The sequence below is a fragment of the Mastigoproctus giganteus genome, chromosome 3 (assembly GCF_048544385.1).
Source record: "Mastigoproctus giganteus isolate SK-2022 chromosome 3, ASM4854438v1, whole genome shotgun sequence".
Taxonomy (NCBI): Eukaryota; Metazoa; Arthropoda; class Arachnida; order Uropygi; family Thelyphonidae; genus Mastigoproctus; species Mastigoproctus giganteus.
In genome coordinates, this window is record NC_143577.1 from 212927598 (window position 1) to 212948814 (window position 21217).

The 21217-nt window shown below is 38.5% G+C and overlaps 1 protein-coding gene across 2 annotated transcripts in view; it reads left to right on the top strand.

The window, feature by feature from the left end:
• The first annotated feature begins 8133 nt into the window (after window positions 1-8133).
• The window catches only part of LOC150088666 (uncharacterized), a 41694-nt gene continuing 28610 nt past the window's right edge, over window positions 8134-21217 (top strand). Inside the window, exons 1-2 of one of the 2 annotated variants that reach the window (XM_090370851.1) lie at window positions 8134-8194; window positions 20144-20194. In XM_090370851.1, the coding sequence (XP_090226977.1) occupies window positions 8162-8194; window positions 20144-20194 (84 nt within the window). In that variant the 5' untranslated portion in view covers window positions 8134-8161. The other variant, XM_090370850.1, reaches the window with a different exon arrangement.

Below are 21217 nucleotides of genomic sequence, written 5' to 3' on the forward strand. Positions count from 1 at the left end.
ATGATGATGGTACCAAAAGGAAATGGGAAGTATTCAAAGAATCTTGGAAGCCACTAGGATTTTCATAATACCAACAAAGAAATATTGTTCAAGTTTAGGCCTAAACAGGTCAGATGAACTAATGAGACTCGTGGCAGAGAAGAAAAATGCATGGGATGCATATAACTTATTAGGACAGAAGCCTATGGTAGAAATCAGCTGGTCTGTAATGAAGTCACAAAGGAGGTTAGGCAGGCAAATGCAGGTTATATAAACTCTAGAAGGAAGGGAATGAATCAGATTGGTCTACTTGATATCGATGATTAGACTTGATGATCCTGCTCAGGTAGCTGACAAACTTAGAGATTTTTTGCATCTACATTCACATATGAGGAATTCAGTAGGGAAATGGAGAACAAGCTTATTAAATTCTAACAGGGAACTAAATGATTTTGTAATAACTAAGAGCAAAGTGGAAGAGAAATTGTTGAAATAAAACATGTAAGGCACCTGGTGTATTGGGACCTATCAGTCTAATTAACGGAGGTATCAGTGGAAGTAAGCAAACCCTTGGTCATAATTATAACATTTCCTTGGACTCAGATGATTTGCAAATGTGACCCCAATTCACAAAGCTGAATCAAAAGGTGCCACGAGTAATTACAGACCTGTAACTTCTGTTCCGGTGAAATTAATGTAGGCAGTGGTGAAAGAATTCTCGTAGGATCTTCCAGATAAGGCTGCAATTATAGTTCAGACCAATTTGATTGGATATTATGATGTGGTCACAATGGAACTGGATGAAAAAATAATTTTGATATCATATACTTGGATTTTAGGAAAGCTTTTGATACTGTTGAACATGGAAGACAAATTGAAGCAGTATGGCATTAAGGGCAAATTGATGGACACTGCTCTTCGTGGATTAATGTTATTAGAGGAGTCGCCCAGAGTTCGGTGTTGTGCCTATTGTTGTTTTCTGTATTTATGAATGATATTGATGAATGCATATCAAGCTTAATGTCGAAGTATGCAGATGATACAAATGTTGGCAGGGTTGTTAATGACACTAATGACAGTACGATACTGCAACAGGATCTAGAAAAGTTAAGCAGATAGGCTGAGAGATGGCAACTGAAGTTTAACATTGACAAATGTAAAGTACTGAATATGTGTAGAAGTAACCCCAGAGTAATGTATCAAGTGTGTGGTACTACACTCAGGACAGTGGAGAATGAAAAAGACCTGGGGTTAATTTTGCAGCAGAAATTAAGTTTTGTGAGAAGTACAGGCCATCTGCAAGAGTAGCTCATTGTGTCTTGTCAATGGTATACAGGAATTTTTCTAGCGGGGATAAGGAAGTGATTATCTACGAGAACGAGTGCAGAGAAGGGCAACGAGATTGGTGACTGGAACAAAGGGTTGCTGTTACCAAGAACGGTTTAGGTTTTGCAAATTGCAGGGCCTAGGCACCTACGAGGTGATTTGATTGAGGTGTATAAAGCCTCGAACGGTTTGAGCAAGCTCAATGCTGATAGGATTCTTTCTCTTGCCCAGCTTAATTGCTTGAGGGGACATAAATTCAAATAGAGGAAAGTAAGTTGTAAAATAGATGTGCAGAAATTTCCCTTTAGCCAGTGGATGGTTGATTGCTGTAACAAACTATCTCTCGTTGTGAAAGTCAACAGCTTAAATGAATTCAAGGAAGGACTAGGCAAACATATGGAATGAATGGATGGGTGAAATTGGAAGTTTTTTTTTTATTTTTTTGGCTGATGCTGTATAAGCTTGCTTTCTTGCATCATATACCTCTACTAATGCTAATGCTAATCTCCAGTATTGAGGATGGGCAGTCATCATCGTTTAGATGATTCTTTGAAATGGCGGGCCGTAGGATTACACTAAGCCAGGTACTCACAAGCTTCAGCTTGGGACTACCCGGTGCATTGGCTTAATGCGTCATGCAGTATCGTCTCGGCTCCATGGAAGCAGTTTCAGGAGACTGGAACCATTAAAAGAAGAGCTGACTAAGGTCGCCCGAGGGCTACTTCAACCAGAATAGACAGATATCGGGCTCTAACAGCAAGACGGAAACCTACAATATCATGTCATCAACGGTCTCTTGAGGTTTCCGCGCCCAAAAGTGAAAACATTTCCAACCGGACTGTGTTAATAAAGCTCAATTCAAGTGGACTCTACGCAACGAAGCCAGTGGTTTGTATTCCATTAACGTCTGCGTAGATAGCACAGTGGTATCGTCACCGTCCTCCCCACACCGAGTGGAAAAGGCCTGGGTTTGAATCCCGTCGATGACGTGGGGAACTTTAATGGGCTTTTTTCACTCTGGCTGAGTTAGTCGGTCTCAGACGTAGATAGCAAGGTTTTTACCCCAGAAACTGTGGTTTTTCGTCCAGTAAAACACGCAAATCGACGACAGCACACAGGCAATTTACAGACATAACACATAAACGGGTATATGTAATCATTTACGGGAGACCCTAATATAATAATAATAATTCCATTAACGCCTAGTCTACGGGTGCCCTTCCTGTGATACTTTCAGGATAAAATTCCTCACGGTGATCCAGTGCGCCCCTAGAACCAAGAATCTCTGCTACTCGAAACGAGGACACATATAAATGTCTGACAATATTTGCACAAGAAGTCTTCGCCATAAGGAAAGCTAAGATTGCTGACCACAGAGCGACGCAAGGACTGCAGTAGACCTAGACTGATGTGGGACAATACCACCCCCATGGAAACACATAAAGACAAGCCTATGCCAACCCAGATAGGGTATAATCCATTAAAGGTTTAATGGATCATTTAACCCAGCAGTTTAATGAATCAACTACCCAGCAGTTTAATGGATCATACCCAGATAGTGTATGATCCATTAAACTGCTGGCCCTGGAGTGCGTGATAAATTCCGAACCCAGAAAGTGCCAGTAATCCTACCATAATGGTAGAATTACTGGCACTTTCTGGAGTGTTGTTGTCGTTGTTTAGTTGTTGGCGAATCGGCTTCTGTGGCCATAATGCACCTCCCAAAGTTTTTACATTATACTGTGATCCAAGCCCGAGGTGGGATTCGAACCCGCGATCTTTGGGTTGCCAGGCAGGCACTTTACCCACCTGGCTAGCCCGGTTGGCCTTTCTGGAGTGCGGGTTCAACTTGCAAACTCTCAGGGGATAGGATTTAGCATGGTGCTGGCCTTACAGGGCTTTTATTCCCTTTTCCCCACCCTTACATCGCCTTCTGTGGGTGGCCTAAATTCTGTATCAAGTCATCCAAAGCTTCACCTCATTCGGACCTACCTTTGCTATCTTTCAATGCAAACAGCCAGAAAACTAAGGAACTGCCTGACTTACCTCCTTGTTGTGGTAGTGAGCAACGTAGAGTCCCAATAGGGGCCCTGCGGCCAAAAGCCAAAACCCTGCGGCCAAAAGCCAAAACAACAGAACCCAACTACTAATACACAAAACAACAGATTATACACACTTCTGGCATTTACAGAGTACTGTATACATCACAAAAAAAAAGCAACTATTTATTAAGATGACTCAGAACATTAATTCAACTACCCCTGGCACCTCCGTAGCTAGGTGGGAAGGAGCAGCAGTGCGTAGCACACGCTTCTTGATTAGACCGCGGTTCGAGCCCGTCACCACCAAATAGGGAGGATGTGGAAAGGTCAGGGAATGACCATCGCATATCCCGGAGCAATATGGCCTTAGTTGCTAATGCTCCTAAAAACCAAATAACAATAACAACAACAACTCAACTACCCTTGTGTATTGGATCTCTAAATTTCGTGTGTCCTCTGGTCGATTTGCCTGCTTTGCTGGACGAAAAACTCCGGGTTCCCTGGGTAGAACCTTGCTATCTACGCCTCAGACCTACTAACTCAGCGACGGAGTGAAAAAAAAGCCCATAAAAGTTCCTCGTGTCATCGACGGGATTCGAACCCGGGCCTTTTCCGCCCGATGTGTTGAGGACGGTGACGATACCAGTGTGCTATCGCGCATCCTGTATGTATTACAAAAACCAAATTATGATATTAGGGTCACCCGTAAATGATTACATCTGCTCATATATTAATTTTGTCTGTAAATTGTATATATAAATGCTCTCTGGTCGATTTGCCTTTTTTGCTAGACGAAAAACGCCAATTTCTGGGGGGGGGGGAACCTTGCTATCTACGTCTGAAACCGACTAACTCAGCCACGGAGTGAAAAAAGCCCATTAAAGTTCCTCGCGTCATCGACGGGATTCGAACCCGGGCCTTTTCTACCGGTGTGGGGAGGACAGCAACGATACCACTTTGCTACCTCGCAGACTGTATACATCACAAGTGAAACAATGTCGCAGCAGTGGGAAACCACCAGTGGCGCCCTGACCTAAACATTGTGCTACTGTTCTATTAATCCCAAACCATTGCAGAGGTCGTCGAAACTGGTGCCATGAACATGTGACTTGGAGCGCTGACAAATGGGATACAGTTCTGTTCTCTGATGAGCCTCGTTTTAACCTACAAACAGATTCTAGATATTATTTCAGCTGGAGACAACGAGGAATGCAGTACCATCCCTCCAACATTAGAGAAAGGGACACTTACGGTGGAGGCGATGTTCTCGTGGGGGGGGATTATGATCAAAGGCCGAACCCCTCTTCACATTTTTGATAGATAGAGGTACTGTAACTGCGCAGAGGTACAGAGAACAGATCCTCAAACCCTATGTGCAACTCTTTAGGGCTGCGGTTGTCTCAGATTTTCTTTTCATGTATCACAGTGCCACTGCACATAGAGCTCACGTGTTGGAGGAATATCTTGAAACTGAAAATATTCAACGACTGCCGTGGCACGATAAACAGACTTAAATCCGATCGAACATGTGTGAAACGCTTTTGGTCGTCGATTGCATGCCAGCTCTTCGGTCACTTGGTGAGCTAAGGTCTGCGCTGGTGGAAGAATGTGATTTGTTGCCACAGAATCTTAAAGACTCTTATATTGAGCATGGTTCAACACTATCAGGCCTGTTTAGCCATTGGAGGGGATCACATGCCGTATTGATGTCATGTGACCATATTTTCGAACATCCGGTTTCGACTTTTGTATTGTGAACTTTTTGGTAATTCTTATACAGTCCCTATAAATGTCTAATATACCAGTCAGAAGATTCTCGCTTTCTTCTCATTTCATCGTTATTCTATGGTACATCACCATATCAAATTTCATCACTGACGAGTTACACCACATTTTCTACGTGTTCTGTTAATTTTATCGAGTATTGTAGATAGATTTCTATTGGATACTCGGAATTTGCATGCCAAGATACCTATTATATATGAAATATTTGCCTTCGGCGACACTGTTCGCAATAAAATTTATGAAAAATCATTTTGTTCTGTTAATTTTGTAGAGCAGTGTCTTTGTAAAATTGGTGTGTTCTGTGGTCGATTTGGTATCTAAGACGAAGCAGCTTCTCTTAAAAGGTCTGTTAAATCGTAATCGTCCTCCTGTGGTGAGGCTTCTCAACCAGACAATCAAGCTTGTACGTGAATTTAAATACCTTGGGGTGGTGATTGATGATCGTCTTTCTTTCATTCCACACTGCAAATTCCTAAAGGTAAAAATTAAATCAACTACTGGCTGGTTAATTCACATTGCCAGATCTCTTTGGAACCTCAAATCTAGAACATTGGGTTTATACTACAAATCTATATTCCTCCCAATTGTTACATATGGCGCGGGTGCGTGGGGTTCCCGTGTTCAAAACTCTCTCATCCTTAAAATTCTTCTACAGACGCAAAGATCCTTCCTTTTGGCCACGAGCAAGGCATGTAGAACTGTTTCTACTGATGCCCTGCTAGTTCTGAATGGGTGCCTTCCCATTCATTTAGAAATTATCCTTGCATTTCTTAAATTTCACAGGAGGCGTCTTACCCCTGCTTCCATTGGTGTTTTTGAAAATAATTATAATAACTCTACTGACCTTGAAGTTTCTCGACTGCTCAGTTTAGCCCTTGATGAATGGCAGCTCTCTTGGGATGACTCTCCCCTTGGCAGAATTACTTTCTCCTTCCTTCCTAAAGTCTTTGTAAAATCTAAGAATCTTTCCTGGCTTCAACCTGGACTTTTTTCCTCTTTTCTTCTTACGGGTCACGGCCTTAACTCCCGCCTTTTTAGGTTTGGACTGGTCCCCTCTCCTCTTTGTCATTGTGGAGCTGAGGAGACGGTGGAACATTTAGTCCTAAATTGCAACATATATTTAGATTTACGTTACCAGCTCATGTTAGACACTAATGTTTACACCCTAGATGATTTCCCAAAATTTTTGGAAACATCAGAATCCTTCTCAGCTTTTTGTAACTATGCTAACTCCGTGTTTAGAAGACGAAAGATGCTAAACACAGCTCATCCTGTTTAACTCAAAATTTTGGATTAAAAAAAAAAAAAAATTATTGTTTAGAATTACAACTTCCTCTTTATGTAATTGTGATCTTAATTTTATTATGACTCTCGGAGTTAATAGCCTTGTTAAATCTCAAGTTTTCCTCATTGTGTGTTAAGATACTAGAATTGCAGTTCTAACAAAATCACTGAAGGTTATTAGATTGCTTGTTATTTAGTGTAACTGTTTAAAACTCTTACCAACTATTGTTCAGACAAGTTCTTCTGGGCTTCTCAGAAGTCTCGTCTTCTCACTGTAAATTTTTGTAATTAGATGCTAAGTTAAGTTAAATTATTTTCTTGGTGTCTCAGACACAATTAAATTTGTTTCTTGAGTTTTCCTTTCTCTGGCTGGCTGAGGTTGGGCTCCTCTTCCAGTCGGAGAAAACCTAACTTTCCTCTCTGTTCTTAGTTGTTAATTCATCCTACCGTTTTCTGCTCCTTTCTTAAGAGAATATCTCTCTTCTTTCTTTGTCCTACTTCTCCTTCCCATAACACTCACGGGTTTACCACTGGTTGGAAACCCTCTTTGCGGTTACTAACCCCTGGAGCGCCTCCTCGTGGCAAGGTACGGGAGTCTGGACGCAGGTGGCTTCCCCCCCTGCTTCCAGGCTGCAAAGTCTCCAGGGCCGGCAAACAACACCCATCAGAACCTACACTAAAACATACACACATACATTTACACACACTTGCCGGCTATAAATAAACTACAGAAGATACAGCGGTATATAGGGGAAACCCTGGAGGCCGCAATCATTACACGAATACCTTGTACCTTGTGGTCGATTTGCTCGTCTGCGCGGTAGCACAGTATTATCGTTACCGTCCTCCCCACACTGGGTGAAAGAGACCATGGTTCGAATCATCTTCGATGACGCGAGGAATTTTAATGGGCTTTTTTCACTCCATGGCTTAGTTAGTCGGTCTCAGGCGTACATAGCAAGGTTTCCAAAGAAACTGGGGTTTTTCGTACAGCAAAACAGACGCAATCAACAGACATAAGACACACAGCACGGCAAATGAATTTAATTATTCGGGTGGCCTAAAAATAATATTTTAGTTTTTTTTTTTTTTTTTTTTTTGTGGTCGATTTGCTGTTTTCTGAACTAAAAACCTAAGTTTCTGTGAAAAAAAAAAAAACATGCCATCTTCGCTTGAGACCGACTAACTCAGTTATATTGCACAGTTCATTTAATCTCTTTCCTCATCTTGATTTGGGGCTGAATTCCCTCAATCACTTGAGGAACTTTATTGGATTTTTTTTTTTTTTTTTTTTTTTGCTTAGCGGCTGAGTTAGTTAGTTTCAGGAGAGAGCTACAGTTTTTTTTTTTTTTGTCCTGGAAACTCGTTTTTTTTTTTTTTTTTTTTTTTGTTCAACAAACGTGATTCACAACCCATTATTAAAATAAATTATTTTTAATAATTAACTATGTACATGACATTACAGATACGTATGACAAATCGGAACAGTGTTCTTGTGCTCTAAGATACAATCACCCTTGATCAGAATACAGTACTTGATAGTAATGAATCATAAAATTTGAAAATTTGCTAAGATAACGCAAGTACCAATTTATTTTCGGCTCTAGTTTCCTAATTCTTAAACAGAATTAGGCGTTAACCAATATTAATCGGCAATCAGTGTCATCTAGTTTTGTTTTCTTTTTTGAAGGCTACAGCTGCAGCTGCAGGACGTCGCTTCTGGCGCACAGTGCAGTATAGTACTCATGGAGACTACATTAGGTTTTCATTATTTTGCGGTGTGTCTGGGTGTTATATTTTGGATTCACTTTCGTTCTGTGGGGTGCATTTTTAATTATAAGTTATAGGATTATTCGTGAAGTCAGAGTTTATGTTTAGAGACGTTATATTTTCTTGATAAAATGCGTATTTTTTTCTGAAATTGTGTTGTGTGTTTGCGTTATATCTGTTTTCACGATGAGTTCGCCAACAGTTCGTGAAAAATTCGACTCGTATTTTTCTACTTTGAACTCAACGTCCAGTCGTATTATGGCTGATATTAGTTCCATTCAACAAAAGCATGAGACATTATGGAAGAATTTGTCATGTGGTGAACAAGCAAGCTTCCTTTGGCGTTCTTTGGTGCATCCGGAGATCGAAAATAAATACGGAACCCATCCTGCTTTGAATTCCGATATCGACTATTTTCCCGTTTTACGAATCAATTCAGGAGAGAAAATTGTTGTAGATGAAGATACGAGTAGTGGAAAGCCTTTTGTACGTAAAAATTTAATTCGCTTTTAATGAGATTCCAGTAGTTGATAGAGCGGTAAAGAAAAAAAAAATCAATTTGGGTGGGGGGGAAGGAAAAGTCGAAACGTGTTTATTTAATTAGTTACTAATATTTAACTTGTTACTAATATTTAATTATCACTTTAATTAGTTTGCTTCCTCGAATGGCCATTCCGCTTTGAATTCAGTAAGAGCACATACCCTAGGACCATATTGATGTACACGCTTTTTAACATACAAAAAACAAGAAAACAGAATTAGGCGTTAACCAATATTAATCGGCAATCAGTGTCATCTAGTTTAATATAGTTTGTTTCTACCAATTACAGTAGAAACATGTTTGACATCTTTGGTACTTGTCACATAGCAAATTTCTGAAAATGCTATTTTTTTTTTTGTTGTTTTCTAAGTTATGCATGTAGCCTAAGTATTAGGCTACATGCATAACTTAGAAAACAACAAAAAAAAAAAAAGCAATGGCCAAATTAGGTGCAATTTGTGTTATGTATTGATTCTCCAATCAGCAAGCTCATGTTAGCAAATAGTATAATGCAGTGCTATAAAATAATGCTCTGACATAATGTGATCACTTTAAGTTATCCATTGCAACTGTATGCAGTACTCAAGATGGTTAGGCCACATTTTGAATACTACTGCATACAGGTCTGGAAGCCTCATTTTAGGAAGGACATGGATCTGTTAGAACAGGTGCAGAGAAGAGTAATGAGATTAGTGGGGAGGACAAGGGGTGCTCTTTCCAAGAAAGGCTTCAGTTTTGAAATCTGCAGTCTGGAGACTAGGCACCTGTGAGGAGTTTTCTGATTGGGGTGTTTAAGTCTTGAATGGATTGAGTAAGCACAGTGCTGATGGCATCCTTCCTTTTACTCATACTATACCCATGTTTATAATATGATGGAATCCTTCCTTTTACTCATACTATACACATGGGGGTGGACATAAATTCATGTTTAAGAAGAATGGTTGCAGGATAATGTTCAGAAATTTGCCTTCAGCACAGGTAGTTGATCGTTGGAACAAACTTCCATTTGGTGTGTGGAAGTGGGTTCTTTGAATAAATTCAAGGAAGAACTATTAGAGGGGATGGACAGGTAATATGGGAAGATTTTGGCTGATGTTGGATAAGTGCATCATTTGTCACTAATACTGATGATTAGAGATAAAATTTTAATATTTTCCAGTGTGAATTCATGAAATCCTTTAATTGCATAATACAATAAGTATGATTTTGCTAACTAAATAATTTAAAAATATTGTACAATACAAAATATGAACCCATATTCAATATTCTGTGAATATTGTGCTTGCCTGAAAAATAAAAGCCTCAGTTTGAATCCTGCTTCCAGTTATGGGTGTTGCAATGTTCCAATATTTTTTAACATGGGGTGATATGATTTCAGCTGTCAAATTGCCTTAAAAAATAAATATTATCTACCAAATACTATACTGTGGACGACTGTTGAATGTCTTGCAAATCGAATGATTTTATATGCTGCAAACACATAATAGCAATAACATAGGCTAGGGAATGTGTAGAACAGAAAGAAAGTGGCATTTGGAAATCAATAATAGAATCGTAATGCATAAATCTGGCATTTGTGGTGCATTTTTTGAACTCTGGTCAGTCAATTTCTCCTCTGTCCTTGTAGGATTTTTTGACAACCCTTGGAGAAACATTCAAAAAGTGCTGGATTTTTGAATGCAAGATTTATGAAGTTCTGCTAGTGTATACAGTTTCTTCTCTAGCAAATACAGTTATAGTTAAACAATTTGTACATCGAGATGTTGATGTATTTGTTAAGAAAAGCTAAATGCATTCTTAATTACACATCACAAAATAGAATATATATTTAGAATATTATTAGTGTATGTAGTCTGCACATAGATTTACACTCCATTCTTGACAAGTTCCAATGAGGATTTCAAACCTAAACTCAATATCATTATTCACAGTCTGCTATTGTTGTTGTATACTGTTTCCTCCCCCCATACATTATTAATGTTTTCCTCTGGATGTATTATATGCAGAAGCACTGACAGGGGCCAGGGGGATAATTCAGTGGTCTTGGGTTTTCAGACATTGTGGATGCAATCCAGAACTGGAGACTGAGCTAGCTTCTATGTAGGGAAAAGCAAGCCAAGGCTTGCCTTTTCCCATAGGAAAAGCTGTTTTATCCAGGTTTTTACCTAGGTTTGGTCTCAGTTTAGTTCCAAGGGAACATATCACTCAGACAGTTAATATTTGCACATCTAAGCCTCATCATAGGTTTGAAATGTTGTGAATCCTACTTCTAGCTCTTGGATATTCAATTATATCTTTTATTTCTGTTGCATCCTTGTTTCTATTAGTCAACTTAGCAGCAGTTAACAGTTTTTGCCCATAATGGCATACCTCCATGGAGTGATGCCTGATAAAGCATTTGCTTTAAGACTATTCCAGAATGGTTTGCTTCTAACCCTGTTTAGCCACCTCATGGTCCAGTACTCAATTCTAATAAATTTATTTTGATTAGAAGCTGGCACAATGGCCAAATTTCATTTGCAAGAGAGGTGTAAGGGATTATTGAGAGATAGATTACGGTTATAGAGAGGTATAAGGGATGTGGCAAGTAGTTCATGCTTCTGCATGCATGCCTAAAATTTAACTATACATGTATAGGGAGATAATAGGAAGGTCTCAAAACTTTGAGTGCTTTGTTTGTCTAGTTTGTTTCTGTGCTGTGCTTGAATTTTACTTTGCTTGTAATTAGCATTAGTGGAGGCATATGATGCAAGAAAGCAAACTCATATAGCATCAGCCAAAAAAAAACCCCTTCCCATTTTACTCATCCATTCACTCCAAAGTTAGTCTGGTTCGGCCTTGAATTTATTTAAGCTGTCAACTTCCACAATGACAGATGGAAGTTTGTTCCAGCACCCACTGGCTAAAAGCAAATTTCCTCACATCTATTCTTCAACTGTCTCCTCAATTTGAATTTATGCCCCCTCAGGTACGGAATCTGAGCGAGGGGAATATCCCATCAGCATTGATAAACTATTCAAGGCCTTATACACCTCAATCAGATCACCTTGCAGGTACCTAGTCTCCAGACTCTGCAATTTGCAGAACTTCAGCCTTTCTTGGTAACCGCAACCCTTTGTTCCACTCACTAATCTCGTTGCCCTTCTCTGCACTCATTCCAGCAGTGCCACATGTTTCCTAAAATGAGGCCTCCAGACCTGTATGCAGTACTCAAGGTGTGGCCTGACCATTGCCTTATACATGGGGATAATCATCTCCTTATCCCTGCTATCAAAATTCCTGTACAGGCAGTTCCCGCTTTACGAGTTTTCACTTGAGTTCTCTTTTTCAAGTATCAAGTATCAACAGAATTTGAAATATGAACATTAATTGCAATAAATAAATGCTAAACATTCATAAATATGGAATTCCAAACCACGCATGTAACTATAAAATACAGTACTACTGTGCATGTGTTTATTTGTTCCGGCAGAGATAAGGACGGGGGTCAAACTCTTAAAGAATTTTGGAAAGAATTCCATATTTTAGATGCAATCAAAATAATAAAATGAGCCGACTCTGGGACATAATTACAGAGAAGAACATGAAGGGTGTTTGGAATAAACTCTGTCATCATTTTATTGATAATTTTGAAGGATTTCAAGAACCAGCAGAGATCGTACAAAATGAAACAGAAGCAGTCATTAATATTGCTAACCAATTACAGCTTGAGGTCTGTACAACCGATGTTGCTGATCATATCAGGATATTTCAGAGACTGCTGGTAGTCATTGCGTTACAAGTAAACACATGGGTTGTGTTAGGGTAGCTAAGAATAGAAACAGGTGCATGTATACCTGCGTGTACACCAATGCTAGGAGTTTGGTAAATAAATTTGATGAATTTGAGGTATTGCTCAAAACATCAAAGGCAGATATTGTTGGGATATCAGAGACGTGGTGTCACACAGATATAAGTAATGCGGAACTGGAATTTGGGGAATACAATGTATATAGAAAGGATAGACAGGACAGGAGGGGAGGAGGGGTTATGCTATTAATTAAGAAACACATAAAGTCAAAGGAAGTGAAGCCAGTTGACATCGATGGACAGGGCAGTGTCGAGTCAGTTTGGTGTGACATAAGCATAGGGAAATCAAAATTGAGAGTAGGAGTGTGCTATAGGCCTAATGACTCTGATGAGTATAATAATATATTGTACAGGGAAATAGAGTGGGCCAGTAAATCAGAGAGTCTTATAATGGGGGATTTTAATTTCCCAGATATTGACTGGAATTTGTGGGTTGGTCACTCGCACACTAGCAAGGCTTTTGTGGATTTATTGGATGATTGTTTTCTACATCAGCATGTTCGTGAGGCAACAAGAGGGAGCAATACTCTTGATCTGATTATCAGTAGTGATTCTTCATGTATTAAGAACCTGCAGATAAATGAACCACTAGGTGGCAGTGATCACAGTGTGTTGAAGTGGGATTTACTCAAGGAGGTAACTACCATCAGAGGTAAAGGGAAGGGTTTTTGTTTTCGTAAAGGCGACTATGATGGTCTGAGACAGTATTTAAATTCTATACAGTGGGACCAACTGATGATGTTACCAACAGCAAACTCAAAATGGGAAGCATTCAAGGAACTAATCTTGGTGGCTACCAGGCTTTACATACCAACTAAGAAATATTGTTCAAGGTTTAGGCCTAAATGGTTGTCAGATGGACTAATGAGACATGTGGCAGAGAAGAAAAATGCATGGGATACATACAAATTAATGGGTGACATGGAAGCCTATGATAGATATAAGTTGGTCTGTAACCAAGTCACAAAGGAGATTAGGCAGGCAAAGGCAGACTACGAAAAATCCTTGGCAAAGGATGCAAAGAAAAACAGAAAGGAGTTCTTTACATACTTGAACTCGAGAAGGAAAGGGATGAATCAGATTGGTCCACTGGATATTGATGGTTCAACAGTTGAGGATCCTGCTCAGGTGGCTAACAATCTAAACGAGTATTTTGCATCTACATTCACGCATGAGGAGTTATTCAGGAAGGAGAATGATGTAGGTAAAGTAAACATTGGCAGTGAGCTGGATGATTTTGTAATAACTGAGAGGAAAGTGGAGGAGAGATTGTTGAGGATAAACATAAAAAAGGCACCTGGGGTGGATGGGATCTATCCAGTTATATTAAAGGAGGCAGCAAAGGAAGTATGCAAACCCCTAGCCATAATTATGAGAGCTTCTTTGGACTCAGGGGAGGTACCCATAGACTGGAGATGTGCAAATGTAACCCCAATTCACAAAGGAGGATCAAAGGCTGACACAAGTAATTATAGACCTGTTAGTTTAACTTCTGTTCCAGGTAAATTAATGGAGGCACTGGTTAAAGAAGCACTGCAGGATCATCTAGACAAGAATTCAGTTATAGCTCAGACGCAGCATGGTTTTGTTAAGGGCAGGTCTTGCCTGACCAATTTGATTGGATACTATGATGTAGTCACAAAAGAACTGGATGCAGGGAATAACTTTGATATTATATATTTGGATCTTAGAAAGGCTTTTGATACTGTTGCACATGGAAGACTGCTGCACAAATTGGAGCAGTGTGGCATTGGAGGCAAATTGCTGCTATGGATAAGGGGATGGTTGAGTGGCAGAAGACAGAGAGTGGTAATCAATGGACACTGCTCAACGTGGACTAATGTTATTAGTGGAGTTCCTCAAGGTTCAGTGTTGGGTCCATTGTTGTTTTCGGTGTTTATGAATGATATTGATGATGGGATATCAAGTTTAATGTCTAAGTTTGCAGATGATACAAAGGTTGGCAGGGTCGTTAAGGACACTACTGATGCTATGCTGCTGCAACAGGATCTGGAAAGGTTGAACAGATGGGCTGAGAGGTGGCAAATGAAGTTTAACATTGACAAATGTAAAGTACTACATATGGGTAACAGTAACCCCAGAGCAATGTATCAACTCTGCGGTACTACACTGACAGTGGTGGAGAATGAAAAGGACCTGGGGGTAATTGTGCAGGCAGATATGAAGTTCTCTGAGCAGTGCAGACGAGCTGCAAGAGTAGCTCGTGGTGTCTTGTCAATGATATACAGGAATTTTTCTAGCAGGGATAAGGAGGTGATTATTCCCTTGTATAAGGCAATGGTTAGGCCACATCTTGAGTACTGTATACAGGTCTGGAGGCCTCATTTCAAGAAGGATGTAGAGCTGCTGGAACGGGTACAGAGAAGGGCAACAAGATTAGTAAATGGAACAAAGGGTTGCTCTTACGAAGAAAGGCTTAAGTTTTGCAAATTACAGAGTCTGGAGACTAGGCACCGGCGAGGTGATCTGATAGAGGTGTATAAGGCTTTGAATGGTTTGAGCATGCTCAATGCCAATGGGATTCTTCATCTTTCTCAGAATAATCACCTCAGAGGGCATAAATTCAAATTGAGGAAGGACGGATGTCGGATAGATGTGCGGAAATTTGCCTTTGGCCAGCGGGTGGTTGGTTGGTGGAACCGACTTCCATCACTTGTTGTTGAAGTTGATAGCCTAAACAAATTTAAAGCTCAACTGGACAGGTATTTCGAACGAACGGAGGGGTGAAATGGGAGAGGGTTTTTTTTTTTTTTTTTTTGGCTGATGCTGAATAAGCTTGCTTTCTTGCATCATATGCCTCTACTAATGCTAATGCTAATCTGCTTCAAACACACAATGGAGAGTTCACAAATGAAGACCTTGAAATAGCAAAATGTGAAGAACCAGAAGAAGAAAAAAAATTTAACAACAGAAACTCCTGTTCATTCCTTCACTCTCTCTCAAGGGGCTTGACGAAGCTTTTTAACACTTTCGAGTCACAAGATTCAAATTTCAAGCACACTAGAAAAGTTGCTACAGTTTTAAAAAATGCTTATGCATGCTATCGTGAAATTTATAAAGAAAAGAGGAGACTGCCTTGGAAACAAACGACTCTTGAAGAGTTGTTTGTCCATCAACCAGTGTGCATTTAGTCGATGATTTTAAAAGCTACGTTATCATTTCTTTGGATAAATAAATCATTGTTTAAGCATAAAATAATGTTTTGTTGACCTTTATTTAATATTATTTCATTGTTGAGAACGTAATCCCTGTTTTTAACATTACATCTATGGGAAATAAATTCCCGCTTTATGAGTGAGGAACGACTTAACTTGTAATGCCGGGAACTATCTGTATATCATTGACAAGACCCCCATGAGCTACTCATGCAGCCTGTTTGTTTGTAATGAAATCTTGTTTAAGTTTCTAATTTTAAATCTGTTCTAGGAATGGCTGATTATCTACTCTAAAATTTATGGTGGAGGGGTAGAAAGCATTCCCCCCTCACAGTATAAAAAAGTAGGCAAAATGCATCTTTAGTCATCCTGGGGGCAAATAAGGGGGAGGTTCCAAGATCACTAAATTTAAATGCTATACACATTTAAAATCAAGTTTAAACCTTGATTTAGAATTTCTAAGTTGTGTCATAGTGGAAAATATAAATGTCCCCCTCTGATTACCAAATTATTTACGGGAAACTTTAAAATTCAGCACCCTTTGGGAGTGAGAGGTGCCAGATTTAAAGATTTTCTGGATTTTAGAGAGCTATACCTAGTGATTGAATAGTTTTAGAGGAGCACATTTCAATAAATGTTAAGCAAAAACAGCTGAACTTATTTACATCTGTAAACATTTATAATTGACTAACTTGTTCTTTCATTTGTTTTTTGCAGGAATGGATAATTCAGTGGTCTAATTTCCATAGCAAAACAAACTTACTTTTGTAACGAGTTGCTCTGGTAGTGCACTATTTTCGGTGGATAGCTTTAGCTATATTACAACTTTGGAAAGTGATTTCGTATACAGGAAAAACATGGAACAGTTCTTTTCACACATTTTGTCTGCATGTTGGCACTAGGTACCACGTCAGCCCTGAAACAGGTTGTTATAGCAGTCATCTTTTAAAAACAAATGGTCAACTAATCTTTTATAGAGGCCATCTGTTTCTGAAGTAGTGCAGTGCCAGGGAAACTCATTGCAAAGGTAAGTTTTTTTTTTTTTTTTTTTTTTTATGCTGTGAGAATTAACACCATTGCATTATTTGCGAAGTTTAAATCCTTCTGGCTGTAAAGAAACAGATTTTCAAGCATCTTATAAAGAAAAGTCACTCTTTTTCACATTGATTCTTAAAGACAAATGCAATCGTTAATACAAGTGCCAGATTGCTTTCTTAATATTTCATTATTATAAAATATTGATTTTTTTGTAAAGTGTGCCAGATTTTAAAGGATTTTGGATTTTAGAGTTTACTATATAATACAATCAAGTATAGCTTGCTAGAAAATGGCTAACGTAAAATGCTTAAACAATTGCAATGTCCTGTCATTTTGAGTTCAAAAGAATACATCATAATTCATTTTATCCAAAAGAAAAACTTCACTGTTTCAGTTAAAAAGTTTCTTAAAGAGGATTATAGATTAATAACATTTAAATTTAAACTTTTGGGACACTATGCTTTGATCACTCTTTATGGATCTTCTCTTTAATTCTTCAGATTAAGAATTAAAGAAAAAAAACCTTTACTTATATTACATCATTTTAATTCTTAATCCATTAAACCATTTTAAACCATTTTAAACTGCCTTCAAAAGTTTAAAAATTTAAATGTTATTATTTATAATCGAGTTTAACCATCTAGTGCACTTCAAAATATATGAAGGCAGCAGTTCACATGTGAATGTTGCCCAATCAGTTTTTATGGTATAAACAGTAAGAAATAGTTGGAAAAAAAAAAAAAATGTATTCTTAATTCTGACACCATATTGTATAATAAGATCAAAATTATTTCACCAAGAACTCAATGAAAAATTAACACAATATGGTATGGCAGCAACCCCCTCCCCCTCCCACATTTTTTTTCTTTCAAAATGGAGTTCGAAAGATTTTTTTATGGGGGAAGGAAATATCATATACTTCTCCAATTAAAGTATAGTTAAGATGCTGTTTGTAGGGTTGGGGAATACCATACTTGAAGAATACTAAATTTTACACTTTTTTTTTTTTTTTTTAAATTCATGCAAAATTCATAGAAATTTGTCAAGTTGATTATCTTCACAAATGAACCTGCTGGAAAGTTAATAAAAGTTGTTAACCAACACAATGAAGTATTTCAAGTTAATTGAATTATTTTATTTATTATTTGAGTATTTTGAGTGAGGTATTTTCTCAGATATGCAGGACTGAGATATCTCAGTCCTGTACACAAACAATGCCTTTCAGTAATCACTGTATAATTAATTTTATTTTAAATTAATTATAGCCATAAATTGAATTAACTTAAAAACCCAGTGACAAGTATTTTTTTAACCCTCTACTTTAAATTGGTGTGATAAAAATAACATTAGCAGGCATATCGGTGGACTTTTTCCATTATTATGTTTATAATAAACATGAAATAATTCAAAATTGTTCATTTTCAATATATTATGAACACAACTCTGAAAAGTATTTTTTATATTGAAAATATACAGTGGGTGATCACTGGGTTATGACCACCTACCTAATACTGTGTTGGGCCACTGTTTGCATGGAAAACAGCTGCTATTTGCTGAGACATTGACTTCTCTAGATGTCTGAAGATGTAGGGATCTGCAGCCATGTTGCCATCAAGGCTTTCCACAGTGTTAGTATTGATGCTGGTTTTGTGTCCATGCACCTTACTTCTGTTCTAAAACATCCTGGCTTAAGATCAGGCGAATATGGAGACCAATCAAGATGGGTGATATCTTCACTGTGTTCCTTGAACCACTTGTGCACAGTGCAGCCTGATGTCATGGCATATTATTGTCTTGAAAAATCCTGTTTCTGTCCAGGAGAAAAAATGCAACTTGGCAGGGTGCACATGGTCTCCTAAGAGCTGCCAGTAGACCTTGCCAGTGAAATTTTGGTCCTTATGCACTAGGGGTTCTAGTTCTTGCTAGAAAAACATGCCCCATGTTAAGCAGCCACTGCCACTTACCTGGATAGTGGGCACTGCACAATGGGTCCATGGACTTGTGCCACACACAAAGGCATCTATCAGCATGTTGCACTAGGTATTTGGATTCATCCGATCAGCACACTTATTTCCAGTGCCCAACAAGCACGTTGTTGACACCACAGCATTTGCTGTCAGTGATCAGCGGTGAGGAGGTGTCTCTTGGATCGTCTGCTGCAGAACCTCTGAGTGTGCAGTGCATTGTTATTTGGGATATTGTTCTTGCATTCTCCATATTGTATTGCAGTGTCAATTGTTGCAGTGACCTGCTGTTGAGCCTGTACTATGCACTACATCTGTTGATTACCATGAATATCCACCTTGTGTAATTCTTTTGAGTTTGTCAGTAGCAGCAGGCGGTTTGACTTGTTTGACCCAATTCTTTGTACACTGTAACCATAGTGGGCCATATGCAATTGACAGGACATGCCATTTCTATTATGGAAGCATCCGATGCACAAGCTCCCACAATTATGCCCTTTTGAAACTCTGCAGTATCTTTACTGTGTTCCATAACTGCTACTTGATCACTTTTACTTGTACAACCAGATGCAAATTACCACTACTCTAGCATAGGAAGCTGTTTGACTTTTTTTACTGCGAGCTAAGCAGCATAGACCATTACTGATGGGGTGATCATAATTCAGTGATCACTGAGTGTATTTTAATTTTTTAATATAAAACTCCCCTTCTGACATGCTTTACATATGTACTTTAGACATGTTTATTTGTTTATTAATGCCTGCATATGGATATTATCTTCACTGTCAGGAAGCAAAACTTGAAATAAACAAGAATCATAAAGCTTGTCACTTCAGTGGTTGGATAATGGCGATAAACACAAACATCTGATGTAAGCAGTGTTGGCATTGTGAGATGCTATGATCAAATGTGGAGCCAGCACTTTTGATGATTGGACAATGCCAAAGCTGCTAATCTTAAATTCACATTTTAGAGTGCTTGGTAATGATATGCAAGAAAAGGCTAAAGCCTAAAACCATTTTTTTTTTTTTTTATTGATAAACTTCTGCAATAACAAAACTGTTATACAGATTGAAAGTCAAACTGGTAATGAAGGTAAACTAAAGTTAACATTGATGTCACTTTAGTAGATATTTTTATTTTCAAATTTAAGTTTTGGTGTTCTAGGTTGGTTAATCACATCTTTAAATTGAACATTAGTGTTTGTATGGTGTCTTCATTTTTATTCTAATAATTTAATTTCTTAGCCTGTCAAATCTGTTTTACTAGAGTAATTAAAGAAATTTCTTCACTTTATATCCTCATATAGAAAACATGTTAATTGCATATATATTATTCATTATAAATAATTATTTAACATTATCTGAGTTTGTGCTTGTTATATTTTAGGGCTGTTCATGGAGAGATGAGCATTCTGCTCCCTTTTCTTGGGAGACCCAGGTAACATAATATCAGAACAACCATTGTTTTTTTTTTTTGTTTTGTTTTTTATAATAAAATAAATTTCCTTTTATACTCTGGCCAGGGCCAGAGGAATTTACAACTTTATCGTGGCTTATTAACAGATAGTAATAATAGTAATGGAGGCATGATGCAAGAAAGCAAACATATGAGCTTATGTAGCATCAGCCAAAAAAATAAAAAATTCACACAACCATTCCCTCTAAGAGTTTGTCCAGCTCCTCCTTGAATTTATTTAAGCTATCAACTTCCACAACGATAGATGGAAGTTTGTTCCAGCAATTAACCACCCGTTGGCTAAAGGCAAATTTCCGCACATCTATTCTACAACTGTCTTTCTTCACTTTGAATTTATGCTCCCTTAGGTTTGTAATCTGAGCAAATGGAAGAATCCCATCAGAATTCAACGTGCTCAACCCATTCAAGGCCTTATACACCTCATTCAGATCACCTCGCAAGTGCCTAGTCTCCAGCTGGTGTAATTTGCAGAACTTAAGCCTCTCTTGGTAAGAGGATCCCTTCATTCCCCTCACCAGTCTTGTTGCATTTCTCTTTACACACTCAAGCAAATCTACATTCTAAAATGAGGCCTCCAGACCTGTATGCAGTACTCAAAGCGTGGCCTGACAATATTGCCTTATAAAAAGGGATAATTACCTTTTCCCTGCTAGCAAAATTCCTGTATATCATTGACAAAACCCCATGATCTGCTCTTGAAGCTTGTCTGCATTGCTCAGAAAACTTCATATCTGACTGCACAATTACTCCCAGGTCTTTTTCATTTTCTGCCACCCTAAGTGTAGTACCACACAGTTGGTACGTTCCTCTGGGGTTACTTCTACCCATATGCAGTACTTTGCATTTGTCAATGTTAAACTTCAGTTGCCACTTCTCAGCCCATCTGCCCAAATTTTCTAGATCCTGTAGCATGCTGCCATTACTGTCATTAACAACCCTGCCAACCTTTGTATCATCTGCAAACTTCGGCACTAAGCTTTCATC